Genomic DNA, 17,799 nt, shown 5'->3' on the forward strand with positions numbered 1-17,799 from the left:
GCACCAACCACCAGGCTCAAGACGCGGATATTGATAACGATGCACTGGAGCAATATCATCCTGGCTAAGGATCATGCACATGCTTTACAAGAACGGGCTACCACGCACGCTCGAAAAGACTTTGGAGCGATGTGTTTACGCATACTAAGCCCGTGTTTATAGTGAAGGCACGTCTGCTACAGACAGAAGTGCGCGACGGTCATACAAACCCTGTGATGGCCTAATAGCTTTACGTACGTTGCGTTCAGCTACTTACTGATCTTTCTATGCATGGATTGGAACCCATTCGAACTAGATGGATCCCATAGAAGATGGAGTGGTGGATGTTACACTGAAAAGCAGTGCACATATGATGGGCAGCGCGTGATGACCGCAGTCTGCTAGTGCTTTTTTATCTATTCTGATGATATCTATGCAGGGACGAACTTAATCTGGTCCTAAATACAGAAGGTCGCCATACATATACTGATTCCAGATTGTATTATTGCGAATTGTTCTGCGCAGTCTATAGAATGTCTCGACCGTTGGTCTGGCCACACTGAGCGGCAGCTTTAGCGTCTCAGGCGGGCCGAACTAATGAAATGCACCGACAGTAATCGCCGAGTTGCCCCGGTGGATGTATGACACCGAAGTGTCAACAGCTAATTCCCGAACGACGGAATACTACTTCTGCAAAGCCGACGGCTTAATCTGACACATTCGTCGAATTTCAATCGAGACTGTCATCCATCAGACTGTTCCTATTATGCAGTGATCATGTCAGATCCTCCAGTGAGCGCTACTGGTCCAATCTTACAGCTATCTTACATGAAGCAGGTCTTATTGGATGTTCAAGTTCAATGAATTCTATTTACCGTGATCTCGTGAAGGTATTATGATTAATCTCACGTGGAAATAAGATAATATGTGCGTTCGCCAGTCATGCATCTCTTGCAGGCAGTGGCGTCAAGTCGGAAAGCGAAGACCCCCTTGGGGCAATGATACATGTATTCCGGTCCAAAAAGTTGCAGCAGAACAAACAAAGGAAATAAAACACTCTTTCAGCTCTCGGTCTTTTGCACCCGCAGCAGAGTCCAATCAGGTCATGATGGCACGAAGAGGAATATCCCCGACCACGACAGCTGAGCGACCCGCTTACAGGAAAAGAGCGATGGCAGCACCAGCCAGGAGACCGCTGAGGGGACCGGCAGTGGCCAGGGCGGCACCGTTGTCGGATTCGGTGGGAGAGCCGGAGGCGCCGGTCTTCTTCGAGCCGTCGCTAGTCTTGGTGACACCCTCGGTCTTGGTGGCGGCACCGCCCGAGCTGGTGGACTTGGAGGGGGCGGCGGTGGTGGAAGAGCCGAGACCGGTGGAGGTGGGAACGGCACCCGTGGACTGCGAGACAGTGGGGAGAGAGAAGGCGTTGGACTCCTGCGAGTGATAGCCACGTTAGTTTTATGTTGACGATCTGATGATCCCATGTGGGGATTCTTTTCAGATGGCGCTTACCGAGGGGGCACCGGACTGAGCGGCAACGAGGGCCGAGAAGGCAATGACGAGGGTGGTGGAGGCACGCATGTTGAGAGTAGTGTGGAGGATGATTGGTGATCGAAGAGATTGGTTGCAGGTAAAGTTGCAGGCGATCAACAGGTGAGAGATATCGGGATGAAAAGGAAGAGAAAAGAGAAAGTGAATCAGAGGACGGGGAGAGGCGCTTTATATGTATAACAACAACAGGGGAGGGAAAGGGAAGAGCAAATGACAGGTGCAGGGGAAGGTCTTTTTATAGAAAAACGAGGTAGGGGGCCCAATCCCGCAGGAACAGGTGCCATCCAATCTCCTCATCCGCTCATTTGCCTCAGCCCTGCTTCTGAGGCTGGGGAGAGAGAGAGAGAGACCAAGCGGGAAAAGGCTGGCCGGGAGGGGGGAGGGATGCGCCAGCACCGGCGCCAATCTACCAGGTTCATTCGATATTGGATGTTGGATGAGCCAGGTGTGTCCAATCTGGGTTAGGACGAGTCGTCACTCCACCCTGCATTTCTCTAACCCTGTCACCCTCCCCAAGGGTGGAGCCACCCTTGGGATCTTGACCCTAATTGTCCCGTCGTGGAGGCGGGTCTCCTGTTGCCATCGAATGTCTCTCAGTGTCTAGTTTAGGGCATCCTTCGCGGCCCGAGGATCTGATCCTGGCCCTATGAGCATCGATGATGTGCGTGGAGGTTGGTCGAGCGTCTTTACGATGGATGATTGTTGCTGTGAGTGTTACTGTTACTGTCACTGTTACTTGACTACCCCAGTGATCAAAAGATGAGGACTCCACCAGGCAATCAAATCGATCAGGCTACTCTTCATATTGATGAAACGGCCAATCAGGGAGCACACTACACAAAAAGAATACCAGAGCATTCATTTCCATGAGGATTATTGACATAAGCTGAATAAAAGAGTAAAAAAACAAATTATAAAATATCTCAAATAAATCCAATAAACAAACAAAAGCTGACCAGACACAAAGAAAGTTCAATCAAGCCCGGGGAGGTTTGCGTATGCTTCTGGCCTATTTTTGGGGGCCACCACGTCCACCAGCCAATAACAGTCTCCAGCCCAACTCCATCTCTGCAACATTGTTTCTCTTGGTCGGTCCTTGTGATGATTCGGACTCTTTACAGTTTGTTGTCGTCGAGCGAAGCCTTCTCTGCGTTGTTCGGGGGTTTTGATCACTGCAGGATGCGTCGTCGACTTTGGAGGATTGACTGGAATCTTCGTTGATCTTCTTCCCCTCTTCTTTCATTCTAACGGGTGCGAACTGCCAAGAGAGGGCATTTCTTATTTTCATTTTATTTGTTTAATCATTCATTCTTTGTATTTTGTTTCTTGTTTTTTTTTTTTTTTTTTTTTCGTATTAATTATTCTAATTTTTATAGTATATATAATTGGCTTTGATCAAATATGAAGAAGGCTGTTCAAAAGCAAGACACGGGAAGTCTCATCAAAAACATATCCATACTCGTCGAGTTTCCCCTGCTCCTTCTTACTACCTGCATACTCTTTGAGAGCCTCGTCATTTCAGCTGATTTTATCTTACTCATTTATTATTTTTTATCCCTGTTTTTACTATTGTTGTTGTCACTTCCATTTCATTTGTCTATTCTATTAGGAAGATATATATATAACACTTCCTTGCGTAAATACTAACCAACCCTGCCCCTACAAGCCTACAACACCTCTCCCGGACCGGCCGGTACACTGCCGCACTCGCCCGAATGACCCTACAGCTATAGTTGGGTTCTTCGTATTCCAATCCATCGACAAATCCTGCAGGGCCCCTAACAATGTCCATCCCAGGTCAATGTGTATGTGTATGTGTATACGTCTCCCGCATGCACCACATATGCACTGTACGCGCCTCCCCTCCAAAAAGGGGGCCCGGAAAAAAGAAAAAAAATAACAAATAAAAAAATAAAAAAGGACAAAAAAGAAAGGATTGTTTTACGGGAGGCCTGACCTTACACCTGTCCACGTAATCGACGAGGCAATGGTATATACGTATGCACGACCTGAACCAGCCATCGCGTGCTTCTTCCCATGCTCTGATTGGCATTAGGGAGGGGTCTAAGCTGGCTGGGCGCTAGCCTTGCTGTGACTACTGCTACCTCCTGGTTACGTCTACTAGGTAGTAGGTAGGTAGGTACGGGTTACTCCTACTTGGGTACTACCCTCCCCTGCCCTTGACACTCGACGATGACATAGCCGGAGGCATAGCGTAGTGCTCACGCGGCTCGCCTCTGCAGCTGGCCGGGTGAGTTTGCCGCGAGACATAATTGACTAACTACGGATACTCCGGGCATAGGTACGGATAGATAGATTGCTGTTACGTAGGTGGCCAAGGGGATCATCAGACAAGGCCGATTGATCAACACGGCGGCAATTGTTGTAGACTAGGTAGGTAGGTAGGTGACTAGCTAGCTAGACTGAACGGGATCGAATCGCCGACTAGGTGAGGGGATAATCTGAACTTAGTGATGAGAGGGATGGGAGGGAGGGGGTGTTATTCCCACCTCGCAAAACCCAATCATATCGCGTTGGGGTTCCTAACGACAGGGGGCCCTGGAACCGAGGTCAAATCCCCTCCCTCCTTCAGTCCAATCCAGTTCGCAAGTCAAGTCCACGTACGCAAAGGTTGTTTTTCGGTGCATTGAGTCATTCCGTGAATTGACCTGACAGCTTGCGTCCGATGAAGACGTGTCGATCATGCACCGTCCAAGACATTGCCTTTTCTAGCGTGCGAATGGTATTTGATTCGGCGAGAATGTTTCCTCTTGACAGAGGGGGAAAGAAGCAATGACGATGCAAGGGGTCTTCTCGTTCAGAACCCCTTGTGTGCTGCGATGTGGCGTTGCTGTCGTATGCTGTCGAAAAGGGCGGGTGATTAATCAACAGGTCTAGGCAGTGGCACACTTGAGCCTGGAATAATGGAATGATGAGTCGGCACGTTGGTGAACAAAGTACCTTACCCGACTTGGTAATAAATGTGGAAAGCCTGAGCGCTCAGTCCAGCTTGGCTGTCAGGCTTACTCGCCAGCCTTGTTCAACTGGTGTGGGCTGTCTGACTCGATATGTTATGTAGGTAATCTTCCACAGGAACAGAAGTGGAGAACCCTCTTAATCTACGTGTGATATCTGACCTTATCCATAGTGGATTCCGATCTCACAGATGGCTTTTTTCTTTTCCATTCTTCGGGGGTAAGCAAGTAACCTTTTCTACGATTAAGCATCTCGCCAACTGCCGTAAACCATCAGTGGCTTTTTCTCCCCCTTCCTTCCCCCTTTTTATTCTATTACTTAGGTAAATAAACCTATTTGCTTGGTTCGATTGTACGAATAATAGTCTAGACCACGGCCGATCGATGTTTGGTTTGATTGAAGGGGTTGGAAAGGGGAGTTGAAAATAGGACTGGACTGGCCTAAAAAATACTCCTAGCTATTGGATTTCTAGACTCCTGTTGCTTCTTGTTTCGCACGGGCTGCATGGCACATATTGTCGGACAGGACATGGGGAGCAATCTCTCCTTGCAGCTTGACGCGTTGCTTTGTGTTTTTGGGGTGAACTAGATCGATCTGCCCAGTTCCATGGATTCAGGGATGAGCGTAGGTTTCTGGACTGGCATGTCGATAATATATCATGGATATACGGGCTCATCATGTAATGTCCAAATGCCTGAGGTCGGAACACCCAAGGACTGGAACACATAAGGATTGGGACTGGTCTAAAGCTTGCGGGAAAGGTCCAAGGCGTTTTGCAACAATGGTCACTCCGTGATTTGACTCCAGAGACGTATTGATGCCTGCCCAGCCCATCACACGCATTGAAGAAAGCAGGGGTTGAACCCAGTGCACCTGAGCTTCACAATCCCTATCAACATTACTAGCAGGTAAACGCAGACATCTAAACGGCGATCGTAGACAAGCGGTCTGATACAGCGCAGTATCTCGATGGCGGACAGTATCGCCGCATCCAAGCATACAATCCACAGACAGAGACGACAGTCAACTTTTATTCCATAACCCAAAAGATACTGTACATCACAGCGTCACCACCAGCCCGCAAGTCGGGAAAGACGCTGAGCCACATATCGACACCCAGTATCCATCCATCCACCACATTTCACCCTCACTTCTCCATAGGAACACCCCCCTTCATCCACTCAGCAAACTCCTTCCGCTTAGCCTATCCACAAAACCAGTCAGTCAGCAATCACCCATGTATAAACCATCAAACAGTATAACCCCTCTCCACCAACAAGGTAAAATAAACTCACCCGCACATCCCAAAAACTATACCGCTCCTCCAGCCTGCGAAACGGATTCCTCGCGCCCCCCTCACGCTCAATCTGCCCCGCCCACTCGCTCCAACTAACAGGCTTGAGCTTCTCCGCGCCGAGGACCAAGCCCACAGACACGAAGACGATGGAAACGAGGGCTTCGATCACGATATCGTGCGGGAGGGCTGTCGAGGTTGGGAGTCGCGCGTTGCTGTAGAGGGTGGTGTGTTCGTGGGCGGAGTATGCTCTGTTATTGGATTGCAATTCGTTAGCTCTGTCTGCCTGCCTAGATAGATGTATCTTTGGATAATGCGCTAGCGGCCAATTCTCATCTGGTACGACTGTTGCTATAAGTGTCGCTGGGAGGTAAGCGGGTGGACGTACGCGTGAGCGAGCAGCACCAGCCCGAAGAGGGTGGCTACGCGAGAGATGAAACCCATCCTGGTTGCTGTCTGCCTTAACCACTCAATAAAATAGATAATAGGCGTGCGTCTATACTGCGAACTCAACAAAAAGCCGCCTCTGCTCGTATATGGCGTGGTTTATGCTGGCTGCCAGATAAGCTACGTGGATAGCTACCTACCGTACCGGGTTGATGTCCACGATATGGGTCAGGTGACGGGATCGTGTATTAGTAAGCAACGCCCAAATGCTGTTCTTATCGTATCGAGATAGGCAAGATATATAAGAAAAAAAGATACGGATGCACTACAGTATATCAAAAGGCAAAAATAGTCGCGCCCGGGATCGAACCGGGAACCTTCTCAGGAAACAGAACTTGTGAATGAGAAATCATAACCATTAGACCACGCGACTGTGTTGACGTAATCAGAGGCCTGGTAAAGATATGTTTTTGCCTGTTTGATGTTGGTTTTTAAACCTCTACGGTTGATTGTCAAGGGCGTGGCGCTGGACTAAACCCGAAACCTACATTGTATCCTATATAAAACCCGCTTACATAGGGAAAAGACATACAAGTAGTCTGTAGACTAGACTGACTACCCCTATTCAAATATATGGCAAGGAAATAGTATGTCGAAGAATAAGTATGCCGAAAAACAAAAGTAATCCATCCCTAAGGAACAGAGCCAAAAAAAAAAAAAAAAAGATGATATGCATTAGCAGCTGTTATAACTGATGACATGCACCGCACATCAACCACCGGCAAAAACAAAAATAGTCGCGCCCGGGATCGAACCGGGAACCTTCTCAGGATACAAGACATGTGAATGAGAAATCATAACCATTAGACCACGCGACTTTCTTGCTTACTTTTGTCGACTGATTGCCTCATGAACTAGCCAGCTACTGACCCCCTAAAATGAAGAAAATGCTCAAAAATTTAAATGCAGATTTGGTGGGCTGTCTTCAGTTGAGAGGAACCCCGCCATTGTGGACACTGGGAGCCCAACCTGATTGAGGTCTTCTAGAAAGTGCTTTATTGATTGGGCACCACTTTGTTTCATTTTGGTGGGGTTGATTTCTTTTTTTCATAGCACCTACGGCTGGAGCTGGTGGTTCAATGTCGTTCTGGCACTACACATGAAAAGGCAAATTTGAATTTAAAATGGGTATTTGTTTTTTTTTTGTCTTCATCAAACGACTCGGAGTTAACCAGTCGATTCTAATTCTGATTCATGATACTATAACGTCCGTAGATCCTTCATCACACCATTGCGCTTCATCATAATTGGCATAGCATTTACAGCTTCTGCATAGCAGCAACGTCGGTGGACTGGACGTGGTCCTCGTCCTCCTCGATCTCCTGCTGGAGCTCGTCAAGGGAGATCTTGTCGTCCTCAATGACGATGTTGATCTGGAGCTTCTTGATACCGAAGCCAATGACCTGGAACTTGGAGGCACCCCAGACCAGACCGTCCTTCTCGATGGCACGGACGTTCTTCTCCATCTGCTCAAGGTCGGTCTCATCATCTGCAAGTCGAGTTAGCGTGCTGTTACCCCATGGATTCGCTAGAAATATACATACCCCAGGGCTTGACCTCGAGGGTCACCATGGACTTGGCGATAGCCTTAGGCTTGGCCTCCTTCTTCTTGCGGTAGGCAGCAAGGTTCTCCTCACGCTGGCGGACAACCTCGGGATCCTCATCCTCGGAGCCGAAGAGGTCCATGTCATCATCCTCCTCAGCCTCGGGCTTGTCCTTGGGGTTGGTGGGCATCTCAGTGGCCTCAGGACCGTAGGTGGTGAAAGCCTTGGTGGGGTCGCCGGGGAGAGTGGAGAACTCCGACTCGTACGAGGCGATGTGCTTGTACCAGCGGGCAACGTTGGGGTACTTCTCGGCGTCAGGGGCACCGGAGAAGGCCTTGAAGGTCACGACATCGGCCTGGGTAGCACCGTCACTAGAATCATCCCACGTTAGCTCAATGGAAATTCCATGACATTTGTGTGGATGTGTGGAAGTCTGTAAACGACGGCAAAAACAAAAAGCAAGTTTTCCAGGTAATCAGAAACGCGATTTCTCGCTGGATGTGTAGTCCTACGGCGGGGTCTTAAGCCGCCTCCTAAACACGGACCAATTTTTTTCATCATATGAAGGGAAAACAGGGGGGAAGTGAATGCGTAACAGAAAACAAAAGGCAAAGGTAGGCTTACCCAACAACGTAGCTGCGGTTAGCGAAGTAGTTGTTGGCGACTGAGGGGCATCATTAGTTACAGACGTAAAAAAGGAAGCGCCAGTATGGGAAGAAGGGTAGTGCAGAAAGAGAAAAAAAGAAAAAGAAAAAATGCAGAACAAAAAGCAAGGAGAGGAAGATCACATACGGGTGAGGCCAGCCTCAGAGACAAAGTCGGTGAAACCCATTGTGAATGATTTAGTTATGGATGAAGATTTGTGAGATGGGAGAGAAAAGAGGAGAAGAGGAAGAGAAATAAATAGGGAGGGAGGGGGAAGAGGTGTCCAGAAGTATTTTTTCTTCCCACTGCGGGTCCCGCTATGAATTTTTTCCATTGCGCCCCTCGATGGGACACGTGACCGCGGCGATGAAAATGAGCTTGGTCGGTTCCCGCTGGTCCAGAGAGAGCTCCCGCCACTCATCTCCAACCCGGTGGAGCTTTCGAGAACCGTCGTGACGTTGGGGGGCGCTGAACGGCATCGACGATGTAATTGACTTGTTTTGTCTGGTGGCATCCTTCTCCGATATTTAAAAGGCTTTAAAAGGCTGGGTTTCCCACAAGGATCACTGATTTTTTGTCAGTTGATTCTTATACTTCAACACACTAGCCACAACCATGGCCTCGAGGCTACAGCTGACTCGCTGTCGGCTTCTGCGTACTCCAAGTCGGATTATCCACCCGACCCCGAGATTGCGTCTACTCCCCCAGTCACGGTTACTACCTTCCCTCACCGCGAATGCGACCGGTCTTCAATCGATCCACTCAGTTCGTCACTATGCCAACGGAAGACCTCACCCTCCAGGTGGCACGCACCGAATGAACCTGGGGGATGAGCAGGAAAAATCAGCGTTGGAACAATTTGGTATCGATCTGACTGCCCGAGCGAAGGCAGGGAAGCTGGATCCGGTTATTGGAAGAGACGGCGAAATTCACCGGACTATCCAAATCTTATCGAGACGGACAAAGAACAATCCCGTCCTCATTGGCGCTGCAGGTACCGGAAAGACGGCAGTTCTCGAGGGCCTGGCGCAAAGGATTGTGCAAGGCGATGTGCCCGAAAGCATCAAGGAGAAGAGGGTTGTGGCGTTGGACCTCGGCTCTCTCATCGCTGGCGCCAAGTTTCGAGGAGATTTCGAGGAAAGACTGAAATCGGTGCTCAAGGAGGTCGAGGAAGCCGAGGGTAAAGTGATCCTCTTCATTGATGAGCTTCACACGCTTCTTGGCCTTGGGAAAGCCGAGGGCAGCATTGATGCTAGCAACCTCCTCAAACCGGCATTGGCTAGGGGTGAACTTCAATGCTGTGGTGCGACGACTCTCAACGAATATCGATTGATCGAGAAAGATGTCGCGTTGGCAAGAAGATTCCAGCCGATTCAGGTTCCTGAGCCATCAGTGGCGGCGACGATTTCTATTTTGCGCGGTATCAAGAACAAGTACGAGGTCCACCATGGTGTACAGATCACAGACCGTGCAATAGTGGCTGCGGCAACTTATAGCAACCGCTACATCACTGATCGCTACCTTCCCGACAAAGCCATCGACCTGGTGGATGAGGCTGCCTCGGCCCTACGGCTGCAACAAGAGTCAAAGCCTGACGCCATCAGAGAATTGGATCGCGATATTACAACAATCCAGATTGAGCTCGAATCGCTCCGCAAAGAAACCGACGTCAGCAGTCGCGAACGCCGAGACAAATTACAAAAAGACTTGAAGGTTAAGCAGGAGGAGTCTGCTAGATTGAGTGAGATTTGGGAGAAGGAAAAATCCCAGATTGAGTCGATCAAGCGCGCGAAAGAAGAGCTGGAGCGTGCGCGCTTTGAATTAGGAAAGGCTCAGAGAGAAGGCGATTTCGCAAAAGCCGGAGAGTTACGATACTCGACAATCCCGGGTCTGGAAGCGAAGCTGCCCAAGGAAGAGCAAACTATCGGACCTCAGTCCCTGATCCATGATTCCGTCACAGCGGACGACATTGGGAACGTTGTTTCCCGTGCCACGGGCATTCCTGTCAATAAACTCATGGCGGGAGATGTCGAAAAGTTGATTCGGATGGAAGACACACTACGCCAAGCCGTTCGTGGACAGGATGAAGCTCTTACCGCTGTCGCCAACGCGGTACGCATGCAGAGGGCAGGTCTTAGCGGTGAGAATAGGCCGCTGGCATCATTCATGTTTCTGGGCCCCACCGGTGTCGGAAAGACTGAGCTTTGCAAGAAAATGGCCGAGTTCCTGTTTTCAACAGAAACTGCTGTCGTGCGATTTGACATGAGCGAATTCCAAGAGAAGCACACGATCAGCCGTTTGATTGGATCGCCCGCGGGTTATGTTGGCTACGATGATGCTGGTCAACTTACCGAAGCCGTGAGACGCAAGCCGTACGCGGTCTTGCTGTTCGACGAATTTGAAAAGGCCCACCGCGATATCTCTGCCCTCCTCCTGCAGGTTCTCGATGAGGGTTATCTCACGGACTCCCAGGGCCACAAAGTTGACTTCAGGAACACTCTCATTGTCCTGACGTCTAACCTTGGCGCCAACATCCTTGTTGGAGGCGATCCCTTGCATACCCACAGACAGTCCGACGAGGACAGTGAGATTTCTCCCGAGATCAAGTCTGCCGTGATGGATGTTGTGCAGTCTGCATACCCACCGGAGTTTCTCAATCGTATCGATGAGTTCATTATCTTCAAGAGACTGTCCCGAGAGGCACTCAGAGATATTGTCGACATTCGTATCAGGGAACTCCAATCCAGACTTGACGACCGACGGATTGTTTTGGAGGTTGACGGCGAAATCAAGGACTGGCTGTGTAATAAAGGATATGACCCGAAGTTCGGTGCCCGTCCCTTGAATCGGTTGATCTCGAAGGAGATTGGAAACAGGCTGGCCGATAAGATCATCCGCGGCGAGATTACTTCTGGACAGACTGCGCATGTCTCGCTGGACGCCGATAAGAAACAACTTCGAATTACGGCGGTCAAATCAGCAACCTCAGAGACTGGAAACCCAACAGACAACGAGGTGTTGCCGGAATGATCGGTTAGTTTGGAGGACAAGTTGTTCTTGGAGAGATCTATCCGGATTTGGACATGGTCGGTGTCATTGCAAATAGTCGGTTTCTCAAGAAGCATCCTCACTCAACTCTTGTATAATCGTGTAATATATTATGTACAGTATAGCTAAATACCACAAGCATTCATTCTTTGGAAATTCCTTGATTCGATTCAATCATAGTTGTTGTTCTAGAAGCCTGAGGCAGGCTCCAAATAGTAACCGTCCAGTCTCGTAGTGAGATATTCCGACACCCCATCCTCTCTACTCCAGTTGCCCACGCTGATGAACCAGACATGTCAAATCCAAGTCTGCGGAGACCTGCTATCATGAACCCACTCCAGCGAGATAATGCCATTTACTACAACTCCGATGGCGGTGCTGGCGATCTCACAGACGATGACCTCGATCTAGTAGTCGTGGCTATTGACGTGAGGGATTCTGGTACCATCGGTTGTTCATACTATTCGACACAGGAAGAAACACTGTATCTACTAGGCGACATGCCATCGTTCGGCAGTGATAACATTGACACCTGTTAGTCAAACACAGTTCCATCGCTTAGCTGATACTGACGGTGCGCCAGTGATCCTTCAAACGAAGCCCACGGTACTCCTAACCTCACCTCGTGTGGATCATTTCGACGCGCAGCGATCACAGAATCTCGAACGAGAAGATAGTAAGTGAACAAGAACACCATTATAAGAAAAGAGCGTGATTATTGACAGATGAGAAGGCCAAGGCTCATACCTCCCTTATCGGCTCGACGTCCGTCCATCACAGGAATTCAGCTACCTCAATGCGAAGAACAAGCTAGTGGCCTTGGAAATATATTCCAAACACGAAGAGCGCATCAAATTCCTCGTGCCCCACAATGGATTGATGAACACGGAGGACTTAGAGATAGAGAACTTGGGTTTCACCCTGGAGGAAGCCCGTCACTTACACGTGCTAGGTGCGATTGACGTGGATAGTTCGGTGACGATTGGCTGTGCTGGTGCTGTTCTTACTTATCTACAACGGCGGAGAGCGACGGTTTCGGTGGCAGGGGACGCTGCACCCGGTATTTTCCAGATATTTTCGGTTGAGATGTTCAGCCTGAGTGGAACAATGTAAATGTTACCTCTATGTTCTCCAACATGTTGCTCACAAGACGATAGGTTTGTCAACGAGAGAACCCTGCTATCTCTCCAGATCCTTGAATCCGAATCTCACCCGAGCATGATCAATAAAGGACTAGGGAGAAAATCATCTTCGAAAGAAGGACTCTCCGTGTATGGCCTATTCCAGCGCTTTGCACATACACCCCAGGGACGGAACCGACTCAGACAACTATTCCTTCGGCCGAGCGTGGATTTGGAAGTCGTTCGTGAGCGACATGCTTTTGTCAGCGTGTATCTTCGACCGGAGAACTTCAACCCTCTGAATAAGATTATAAAAAGCTTGAAACATATCAAGAATCTTCATAACACTATGCTGAACTTGCGCAAGGGGATCAGTACTGGAAGTGGGAAAATTGCGGGTTTTAAAACTACTGTGTGGGCTACTTTACTTGCGGTGCGTGGGCTTTCTCGATGTTTATCGTGATGGCATTGGTTGACGATGGTTTAGTTTACCTTTTACGGTATCGATATTCATGATGCGCTCAAAGAAACTGCTGGCGGCCATGAAGTGGATCTGCATAACGAAGTGGGTGTATGAATCAATGGTACATATGGTACTAACATGATATACAGGCGCTAAGGACACTGGAAGCTGCTCAGTTGTTCAAGGTTGGAAGAATGATACAAGAAATCGTACGCCCGCTTTTACTTCTGCCAGCATTTCACATGCGTCTTTACTCTATATACTAAAAAGTCTAGGTTGACATCGACAGCTCCGAAGAACAAGGTAGAACAGTCGTGAAGCCAGGGCTGGACAGGGAGCTCGACAAGCTTAAAGACAGTTATGACGGCTTAAGCAACTTGCTCAAGAAAGTTGCAATAGAAATAGCAGCTACAATACCGGAAGCCCTTGGAATTGACGTGAACGTCATATATTTCCCCCAACTGGGTTTCAATATTGCAATTCCGTTAAACTATAGGGGTACGGCAGCATATAGCAGCACCGGTGAAGACTGGGAACTCTTTTTCATCACGGAGAACCGTGCCTACTTCAAGGACTTTCGAATGAGAGAGATGGATGATAAATTGGGGGACATATATGGGCTTATCTGCGGTAAGTTAATGGACTTGTCTGTTGGCAGGGTACTGATTACAAGTAGAAAAGGAAATAGAGATTGTCTATGATCTCGCTCAACGAGTGCTTCAGCACGAGACGACTCTTCTACAAGCATCAGACTTATGTGGAAAGCTTGATAGGTGAGACCCTAGAAACTTGACTGAGATGGCAGTAAGTTGACCATGGACAGCCATCTTGCGTTGGTCCAGGCCGCGGGCTTCTATAAATTGGTTCGTCCGACGATGACGGAAGAAAATGTCATAAGTATAAAAGGAGGAAGGTAATAGATTGAAAAAAAATGAAGACAATCTGTACGAACTAACATGTGCTAACATGCCGCAAGACACATTCTTCAAGAGCTGACAGTCCCCTCATACGTGCCGAATGATACCTTCATAGTGGGTGGTGGGTCAGCAAGGAATGTGTCAGATCAGACTTCTCAGATCGGACCAAGTATGCTATTGCTAACGGGTCCAAACTACTCCGGGAAGAGCATCTACATGAAACAAGTATGAATAAGACCATCAATCCTGTTTCCGAGACCTAATAGCATGATAGGTGGCCTTGATCGTCTATCTAGCACAGCTTGGAAGGTGTGTCGAGAAATCAACCTACAGGAACAATAGACTGAGGCATATAGCTTTGTCCCAGCCGAAAAGGCAGAAATTGGGATAACAGACAAAATACTAGTGAAGACAAGTACACAGGACAGCATTTCCCAAGTACGAGGCGCGACGCTTTGAGACTCACTGGCTTGGTGTTGACTATATCTCAGATCCAGAGCACATTTATGAATGATTTGCAGCAAATTTCATTCGATTTGAAGCAGGTCACCAGTCGCAGCCTTTTTATAATCGACGAATTCGGCAAGGGCACCAACGAGAGCGGTTCGCCTGACACATACTTGTTGAATTATACCTGACTGACATCCATAGATGGAATTGGGCTCGCCTGCGGGATCCTCAAGCACCTCCTCAACCGCGAGGAACCACCAAAAGTGATTGCCGCTACCCACTTCCACGAGATACTCGAAAATGGGTTCCTTACATCGGGGCCTCGTCTGCAGCTTGGTCATATGGAAGTCCAGGTCTGCGAGGAGCCCCACGAGGGAGAAGACCAGATGACTTATCTATACAAGTTGAAAGCCCTACATATGCGAATGTCAAACTCACATACTAATGAAAAGGATGTAGCTTTCGACCTGGGGTGTGTAACAAGAGCTTCGGGACAATGTATGTTTCCACAGGGGAGGCATGGGAAAGGCTTTGCTTACCGTCCCCAACAGCTGCGCTGCTATGAATGGGATAAGTCAGTCAATAGTTGATCGTGCCAATGAACTGGCGTCTCTTGCTGCTCGGGGTGAGAACCTTGTTGCTGCTTGTGCGGTGGTATCCACCCAGGAAATGCAGGCACTCAAGGAAGCGGTATGGACCATATTACACCTAGGATTTACTTGAGTAACGAAGACTGACTAGCACAGGATGTCGTAGCAAGGAGGTTCTTGAGCATGGATTTATCGGAAGACGTTGCCCCTGAGGTTGTGGACACTATGCTTGATGAACTGTTTGATGGTCTGGGGCATTGAAAACTGTATACTTTATACGATCTGTTGCGTCTGGTACGTTTTCAAAGTTAGTTTCTCTGCTGTCCCCTATGCTTCTTACTCGAAGAAATTCTAGAATTAGTACCCGGTGGAAGCCATACAAGACAACAAGATAGTGCATGTTACATCGTCAGAATGAATTATATATGTACAGGTCGAAATATATTTTTACCACACACATTGAACGCCAAAAACTGCACAAATCCTCTGGATATTTCAAGACAAGCGAACAACCACAAAGAGAGCCCCTTAGAGTTTAACACTCTTAACCAGGTTCTTCTTGATACCAGTAAGTTCACCACCATATCCACCGCGGCCCTCACCACCCTTAAACTGCTGGCGAATACTGCCCAGCTTCTTCTTCTTGTCCTCGTACTTCTTCCTCTTCTTGACACGCGGGTTCCGCGAGTCCTTGTTGCGCTTGGCCGCAAGACCCTTGTTCTTCTCGATCTGGTACGTGATGGCTCGCTTGCCGTCCGGACCGACCTCCTCCTGGATCGCAACTTGTCCGCCTTCACGAGCGGCCGCCGCGTAGGCCTCCGCACGAGCCTTCTTCTCGTCCTTCTTCCCCTTAGACCGCGCCGCCAGCATGTCGTAGTACTCGTCCTCGTCGGACCCCTCGCCCCGGATCTCCTTAGCAGCGAGATGATCCTCGTCATCGCTGTCACCGCCCAGCTGTTCTGCCCCTTGCGCCTTGGCCTTACCGCGCTTCTCGGCGTCGGCCAACAGTCTAGCCTGGCGATCCTTCAGACGCTCACGGTAAGGCAGATCCGCATCACCACCGGCATCGCGACCAGCAGCGGTACGCTTGTTGGCCTTCTGCGCGATTTGGGAAGTGTAGAAGCGCAGAGAGCGCTTCTGTCTTGCTTTCTCCTCGGCCTCCTTGGTGGTGAGAGCGTCCTCGTCGCCGAAGTCGGAATCGTTGTCCTTGGCGGCGGAGTTGCTCCCCTGCGCGGCTCGTTTCTTGCTGGGCTTGGTGACGAGGTCGGACAGATCTGCGAGATTGGCTTCGGTCTCGCGCAGCTTCTCGGCTCTCCGGGCCTCGGCCTCGGCCTGGGCTGCCTCTGCGGCGCGCTGGGCCTTGGAGACCTTCTCGGTCTTCTTGGCTTCCTGGGCTTCCTTGCGCTTCGCGCTCTGCTTCTTGGACTCCGTGGGGGCGGCTTTCTGGACGGTCTCCTTGGTCGATTTCACGGTAGCCGGGGTCGATTTCTGAGACTTGGTCTCGGGGGCAGTGAGGTCCTTCACGTCCTCCCAGACTTTCCGGAACTTGACTAGCGAAGCCATAACGGGGTGTGCGCGGATCTGGGCGGGGGACAGCAGAGGCGAACTGCCGGTCGAATCGTAGGACGGGGACATCAGCATCATGAAGTACAAGCTGATCGCACCCAGGTATGCGGACAGAGCCTGGAACTTGACGACAGGAACGGGAAGGAACTCGGCGTCTTCGGAGACTTTCGTGGACTTGGCAACCTGCGCGAGACCCCGATGCTTGCGCTGCAGACTGATGAAGTCCTTGGCCAGCGGCTCAAACTCAGGGTATCTCGACCTGAAGATCTTCATCTTCTCCTTCGAGCTCATCTTATCCGTGATTTCCACCTGCGGGAGCACTTCAGTGACCACCCCCGCGCCGTCCTGTCCGTCGTCCTTGTCTTTGCCCGATTCGGCCCACTCGGACTCGTCGAAGCCGAAGTCCGCCTCGTCCATCGCCTGCAGATGTTTCTGCTGCAGTCTCTTGGCCTCCGCCTCTTCTTCGAGCGCATCGGCCTCCGTTTCGATCTGGTCCGCATCGTAGAGATCCTTCTTGGAGGAGCCCCACGCGGCAATGCCCTCTTCGTCTTCAGAGTCAAAGCTGCCACGGCGTTTCCGGTCCTTTCCTGAGATATCATCGAAGTCGTCGTCGTCATCTTCTTGCAAGTCCTGACCCTCATCAAACTCATCCTCATCGTCCAGCTCGTCCTCGTCCACAGAATCGTAGCCCATTATCTCCTCGTCGGATAGCTGAAGCGACTCATCTAAGAAAAAGCAGTCAGTACAAAATCCCTGTCAAAGCATCCATATAAGCACATAAGATAGACAAACCTTGCGCAGCGATTTTTCTCCGCCGTTTCGCATCCGGAGCCTCCTCCAGCAGGATCTGATCGCGGCCCGCTTGGAACTCATCCTCCGAGCCGTCAAATCGTTCCTCGACGTTGTATTTGGTTTTCTGGGGAGCGGGCGCATTCTGCGCGGCGGGGCGACCGCTAGCCTTTCTTTTTCCCATGGCGGAGTGTTGGATGATCGACTGGGATTGTAGTCAATCTCGTCGAGAGATTCTCCAAAGCCGATAAACTTCAATCAATAAAATTTTGGGTGGGACTGCTCACCGCCCGCGTGGAGCTAGTCTGAGATAGGCATGTTTGTACTGTTTGTATATTACGGGATAATTACCTAAAATACGGTTAACCACTGGAAAACTCCGCAGAATATAATACGTGAGTGTATCAGAATGTATGATGCAG

The 17,799-nt window shown here is 49.7% G+C and overlaps 7 protein-coding genes and 2 non-coding genes across 9 annotated transcripts; 4 read left to right on the forward strand and 5 right to left on the reverse strand.

Moving 5' to 3' along the window:
- The first annotated feature begins 673 nt into the window (after window positions 1–673).
- P168DRAFT_28345 (uncharacterized protein) lies at window positions 674–1,853 on the forward strand. The gene is made up of 4 exons (XM_024836052.1): window positions 674–1,071; window positions 1,141–1,288; window positions 1,319–1,399; window positions 1,529–1,853. The coding sequence occupies exons 1-4, from the start codon at window positions 905–907 to the stop codon at window positions 1,631–1,633; spliced, it is 501 nt and encodes a 166-aa protein (XP_024697598.1). The 5' UTR covers window positions 674–904; the 3' UTR covers window positions 1,634–1,853.
- On the forward strand, window positions 1,498–2,153 carry P168DRAFT_287067 (uncharacterized protein). Its single transcript, XM_024836495.1, has one exon. The coding sequence runs from the start codon at window positions 1,738–1,740 to the stop codon at window positions 1,990–1,992; it is 255 nt and encodes an 84-aa protein (XP_024697599.1). The 5' UTR covers window positions 1,498–1,737; the 3' UTR covers window positions 1,993–2,153.
- Window positions 2,154–5,331: 3,178 nt separating this feature from the next.
- P168DRAFT_287070 (membrane magnesium transporter family protein) lies at window positions 5,332–6,534 on the reverse strand. The gene is made up of 3 exons (XM_024836496.1): window positions 6,186–6,534; window positions 5,799–6,048; window positions 5,332–5,707 (listed from the first exon to the last, which is right to left on the reverse strand). The coding sequence occupies exons 1-3, from the start codon at window positions 6,239–6,241 to the stop codon at window positions 5,651–5,653; spliced, it is 363 nt and encodes a 120-aa protein (XP_024697600.1). The 5' UTR covers window positions 6,242–6,534; the 3' UTR covers window positions 5,332–5,650.
- On the reverse strand, window positions 6,534–6,617 carry P168DRAFT_t23. The gene has a single exon. It is a non-coding gene; the product is annotated as a tRNA-Val (tRNA).
- Window positions 6,618–6,978: 361 nt separating this feature from the next.
- Window positions 6,979–7,062, reverse strand: P168DRAFT_t22. Its single transcript has one exon. It is a non-coding gene; the product is annotated as a tRNA-Val (tRNA).
- A 294-nt stretch (window positions 7,063–7,356) lies between these two features.
- P168DRAFT_287071 (translation elongation factor 1 subunit beta) lies at window positions 7,357–8,634 on the reverse strand. The gene is made up of 4 exons (XM_024836497.1): window positions 8,581–8,634; window positions 8,413–8,452; window positions 7,789–8,159; window positions 7,357–7,733 (listed from the first exon to the last, which is right to left on the reverse strand). The coding sequence occupies exons 1-4, from the start codon at window positions 8,618–8,620 to the stop codon at window positions 7,504–7,506; spliced, it is 681 nt and encodes a 226-aa protein (XP_024697601.1). The 5' UTR covers window positions 8,621–8,634; the 3' UTR covers window positions 7,357–7,503.
- A 207-nt stretch (window positions 8,635–8,841) lies between these two features.
- Window positions 8,842–11,637, forward strand: hsp78 (chaperone ATPase HSP78). The gene has a single exon (XM_024836498.1). It carries the CDS (start codon window positions 9,049–9,051, stop codon window positions 11,461–11,463), a length of 2,415 nt encoding a protein of 804 aa, XP_024697602.1. The 5' UTR covers window positions 8,842–9,048; the 3' UTR covers window positions 11,464–11,637.
- Window positions 11,638–11,774: 137 nt separating this feature from the next.
- On the forward strand, window positions 11,775–15,283 carry P168DRAFT_332581 (MutS family protein MSH5; the record flags this gene model as incomplete). Its single annotated transcript, XM_024841658.1, has 16 exons — window positions 11,775–11,909; window positions 12,031–12,157; window positions 12,215–12,590; window positions 12,639–13,035; window positions 13,090–13,167; window positions 13,215–13,274; window positions 13,341–13,695; window positions 13,742–13,838; window positions 13,889–13,978; window positions 14,042–14,207; window positions 14,257–14,291; window positions 14,339–14,420; window positions 14,474–14,585; window positions 14,634–14,859; window positions 14,945–15,122; window positions 15,179–15,283. 16 exons carry the CDS (start codon window positions 11,775–11,777, stop codon window positions 15,281–15,283), a joined length of 2,619 nt encoding a protein of 872 aa, XP_024697603.1.
- Window positions 15,284–15,433: 150 nt separating this feature from the next.
- Window positions 15,434–17,594, reverse strand: P168DRAFT_301601 (something about silencing 10 family protein). The gene is made up of 2 exons (XM_024838546.1): window positions 17,381–17,594; window positions 15,434–17,313 (listed from the first exon to the last, which is right to left on the reverse strand). The coding sequence occupies exons 1-2, from the start codon at window positions 17,559–17,561 to the stop codon at window positions 15,551–15,553; spliced, it is 1,944 nt and encodes a 647-aa protein (XP_024697604.1). The 5' UTR covers window positions 17,562–17,594; the 3' UTR covers window positions 15,434–15,550.
- Between the last annotated feature and the right edge of the window lie 205 nt (window positions 17,595–17,799).

Source organism: Aspergillus campestris (assembly GCF_002847485.1).
Source record: "Aspergillus campestris IBT 28561 chromosome Unknown P168scaffold_1, whole genome shotgun sequence".
Classification (NCBI taxonomy): domain Eukaryota; kingdom Fungi; phylum Ascomycota; class Eurotiomycetes; order Eurotiales; family Aspergillaceae; genus Aspergillus; species Aspergillus campestris.

Bases quoted from the DNA above. Each gene is read 5' to 3' on its own strand.
- hsp78 (XM_024836498.1), top strand. From the start codon at position 9,049: ATGGCCTCGAGGCTACAGCTGACTCGCTGTCGGCTTCTGCGTACTCCA.
- P168DRAFT_301601 (XM_024838546.1), bottom strand. From the start codon at position 17,561: ATGGGAAAAAGAAAGGCTAGCGGTCGCCCCGCCGCGCAGAATGCGCCC. The intron at 17,314-17,380 runs GTTTGTCTATCT...GCTTTTTCTTAG, and splicing joins GAGAAAAATCGCTGCGCAAG to ATGAGTCGCTTCAGCTATCC.
- P168DRAFT_287071 (XM_024836497.1), bottom strand. From the start codon at position 8,620: ATGGGTTTCACCGACTTTGTCTCTGAGGCTGGCCTCACCC. The intron at 8,453-8,580 runs GTATGTGATCTT...GATGCCCCTCAG, and splicing joins CTCTGAGGCTGGCCTCACCC to TCGCCAACAACTACTTCGCT. The intron at 7,734-7,788 runs GTATGTATATTT...CTCGACTTGCAG, and splicing joins CCTCGAGGTCAAGCCCTGGG to ATGATGAGACCGACCTTGAG.
- P168DRAFT_287070 (XM_024836496.1), bottom strand. From the start codon at position 6,241: ATGGGTTTCATCTCTCGCGTAGCCACCCTCTTCGGGCTGGTGCTGCTC. The intron at 6,049-6,185 runs GTACGTCCACCC...ATCCAATAACAG, and splicing joins CTGGTGCTGCTCGCTCACGC to AGCATACTCCGCCCACGAAC. The intron at 5,708-5,798 runs GTGAGTTTATTT...TTTTGTGGATAG, and splicing joins ATAGTTTTTGGGATGTGCGG to GCTAAGCGGAAGGAGTTTGC.
- P168DRAFT_287067 (XM_024836495.1), top strand. From the start codon at position 1,738: ATGACAGGTGCAGGGGAAGGTCTTTTTATAGAAAAACGAGGTAGGGGG.
- P168DRAFT_28345 (XM_024836052.1), top strand. From the start codon at position 905: ATGTGCGTTCGCCAGTCATGCATCTCTTGCAGGCAGTGGCGTCAAGTC. The intron at 1,289-1,318 runs GCGGCACCGCCC...GTGGACTTGGAG, and splicing joins TGACACCCTCGGTCTTGGTG to GGGGCGGCGGTGGTGGAAGA. The intron at 1,400-1,528 runs GCGTTGGACTCC...AGGGCCGAGAAG, and splicing joins AGACAGTGGGGAGAGAGAAG to GCAATGACGAGGGTGGTGGA.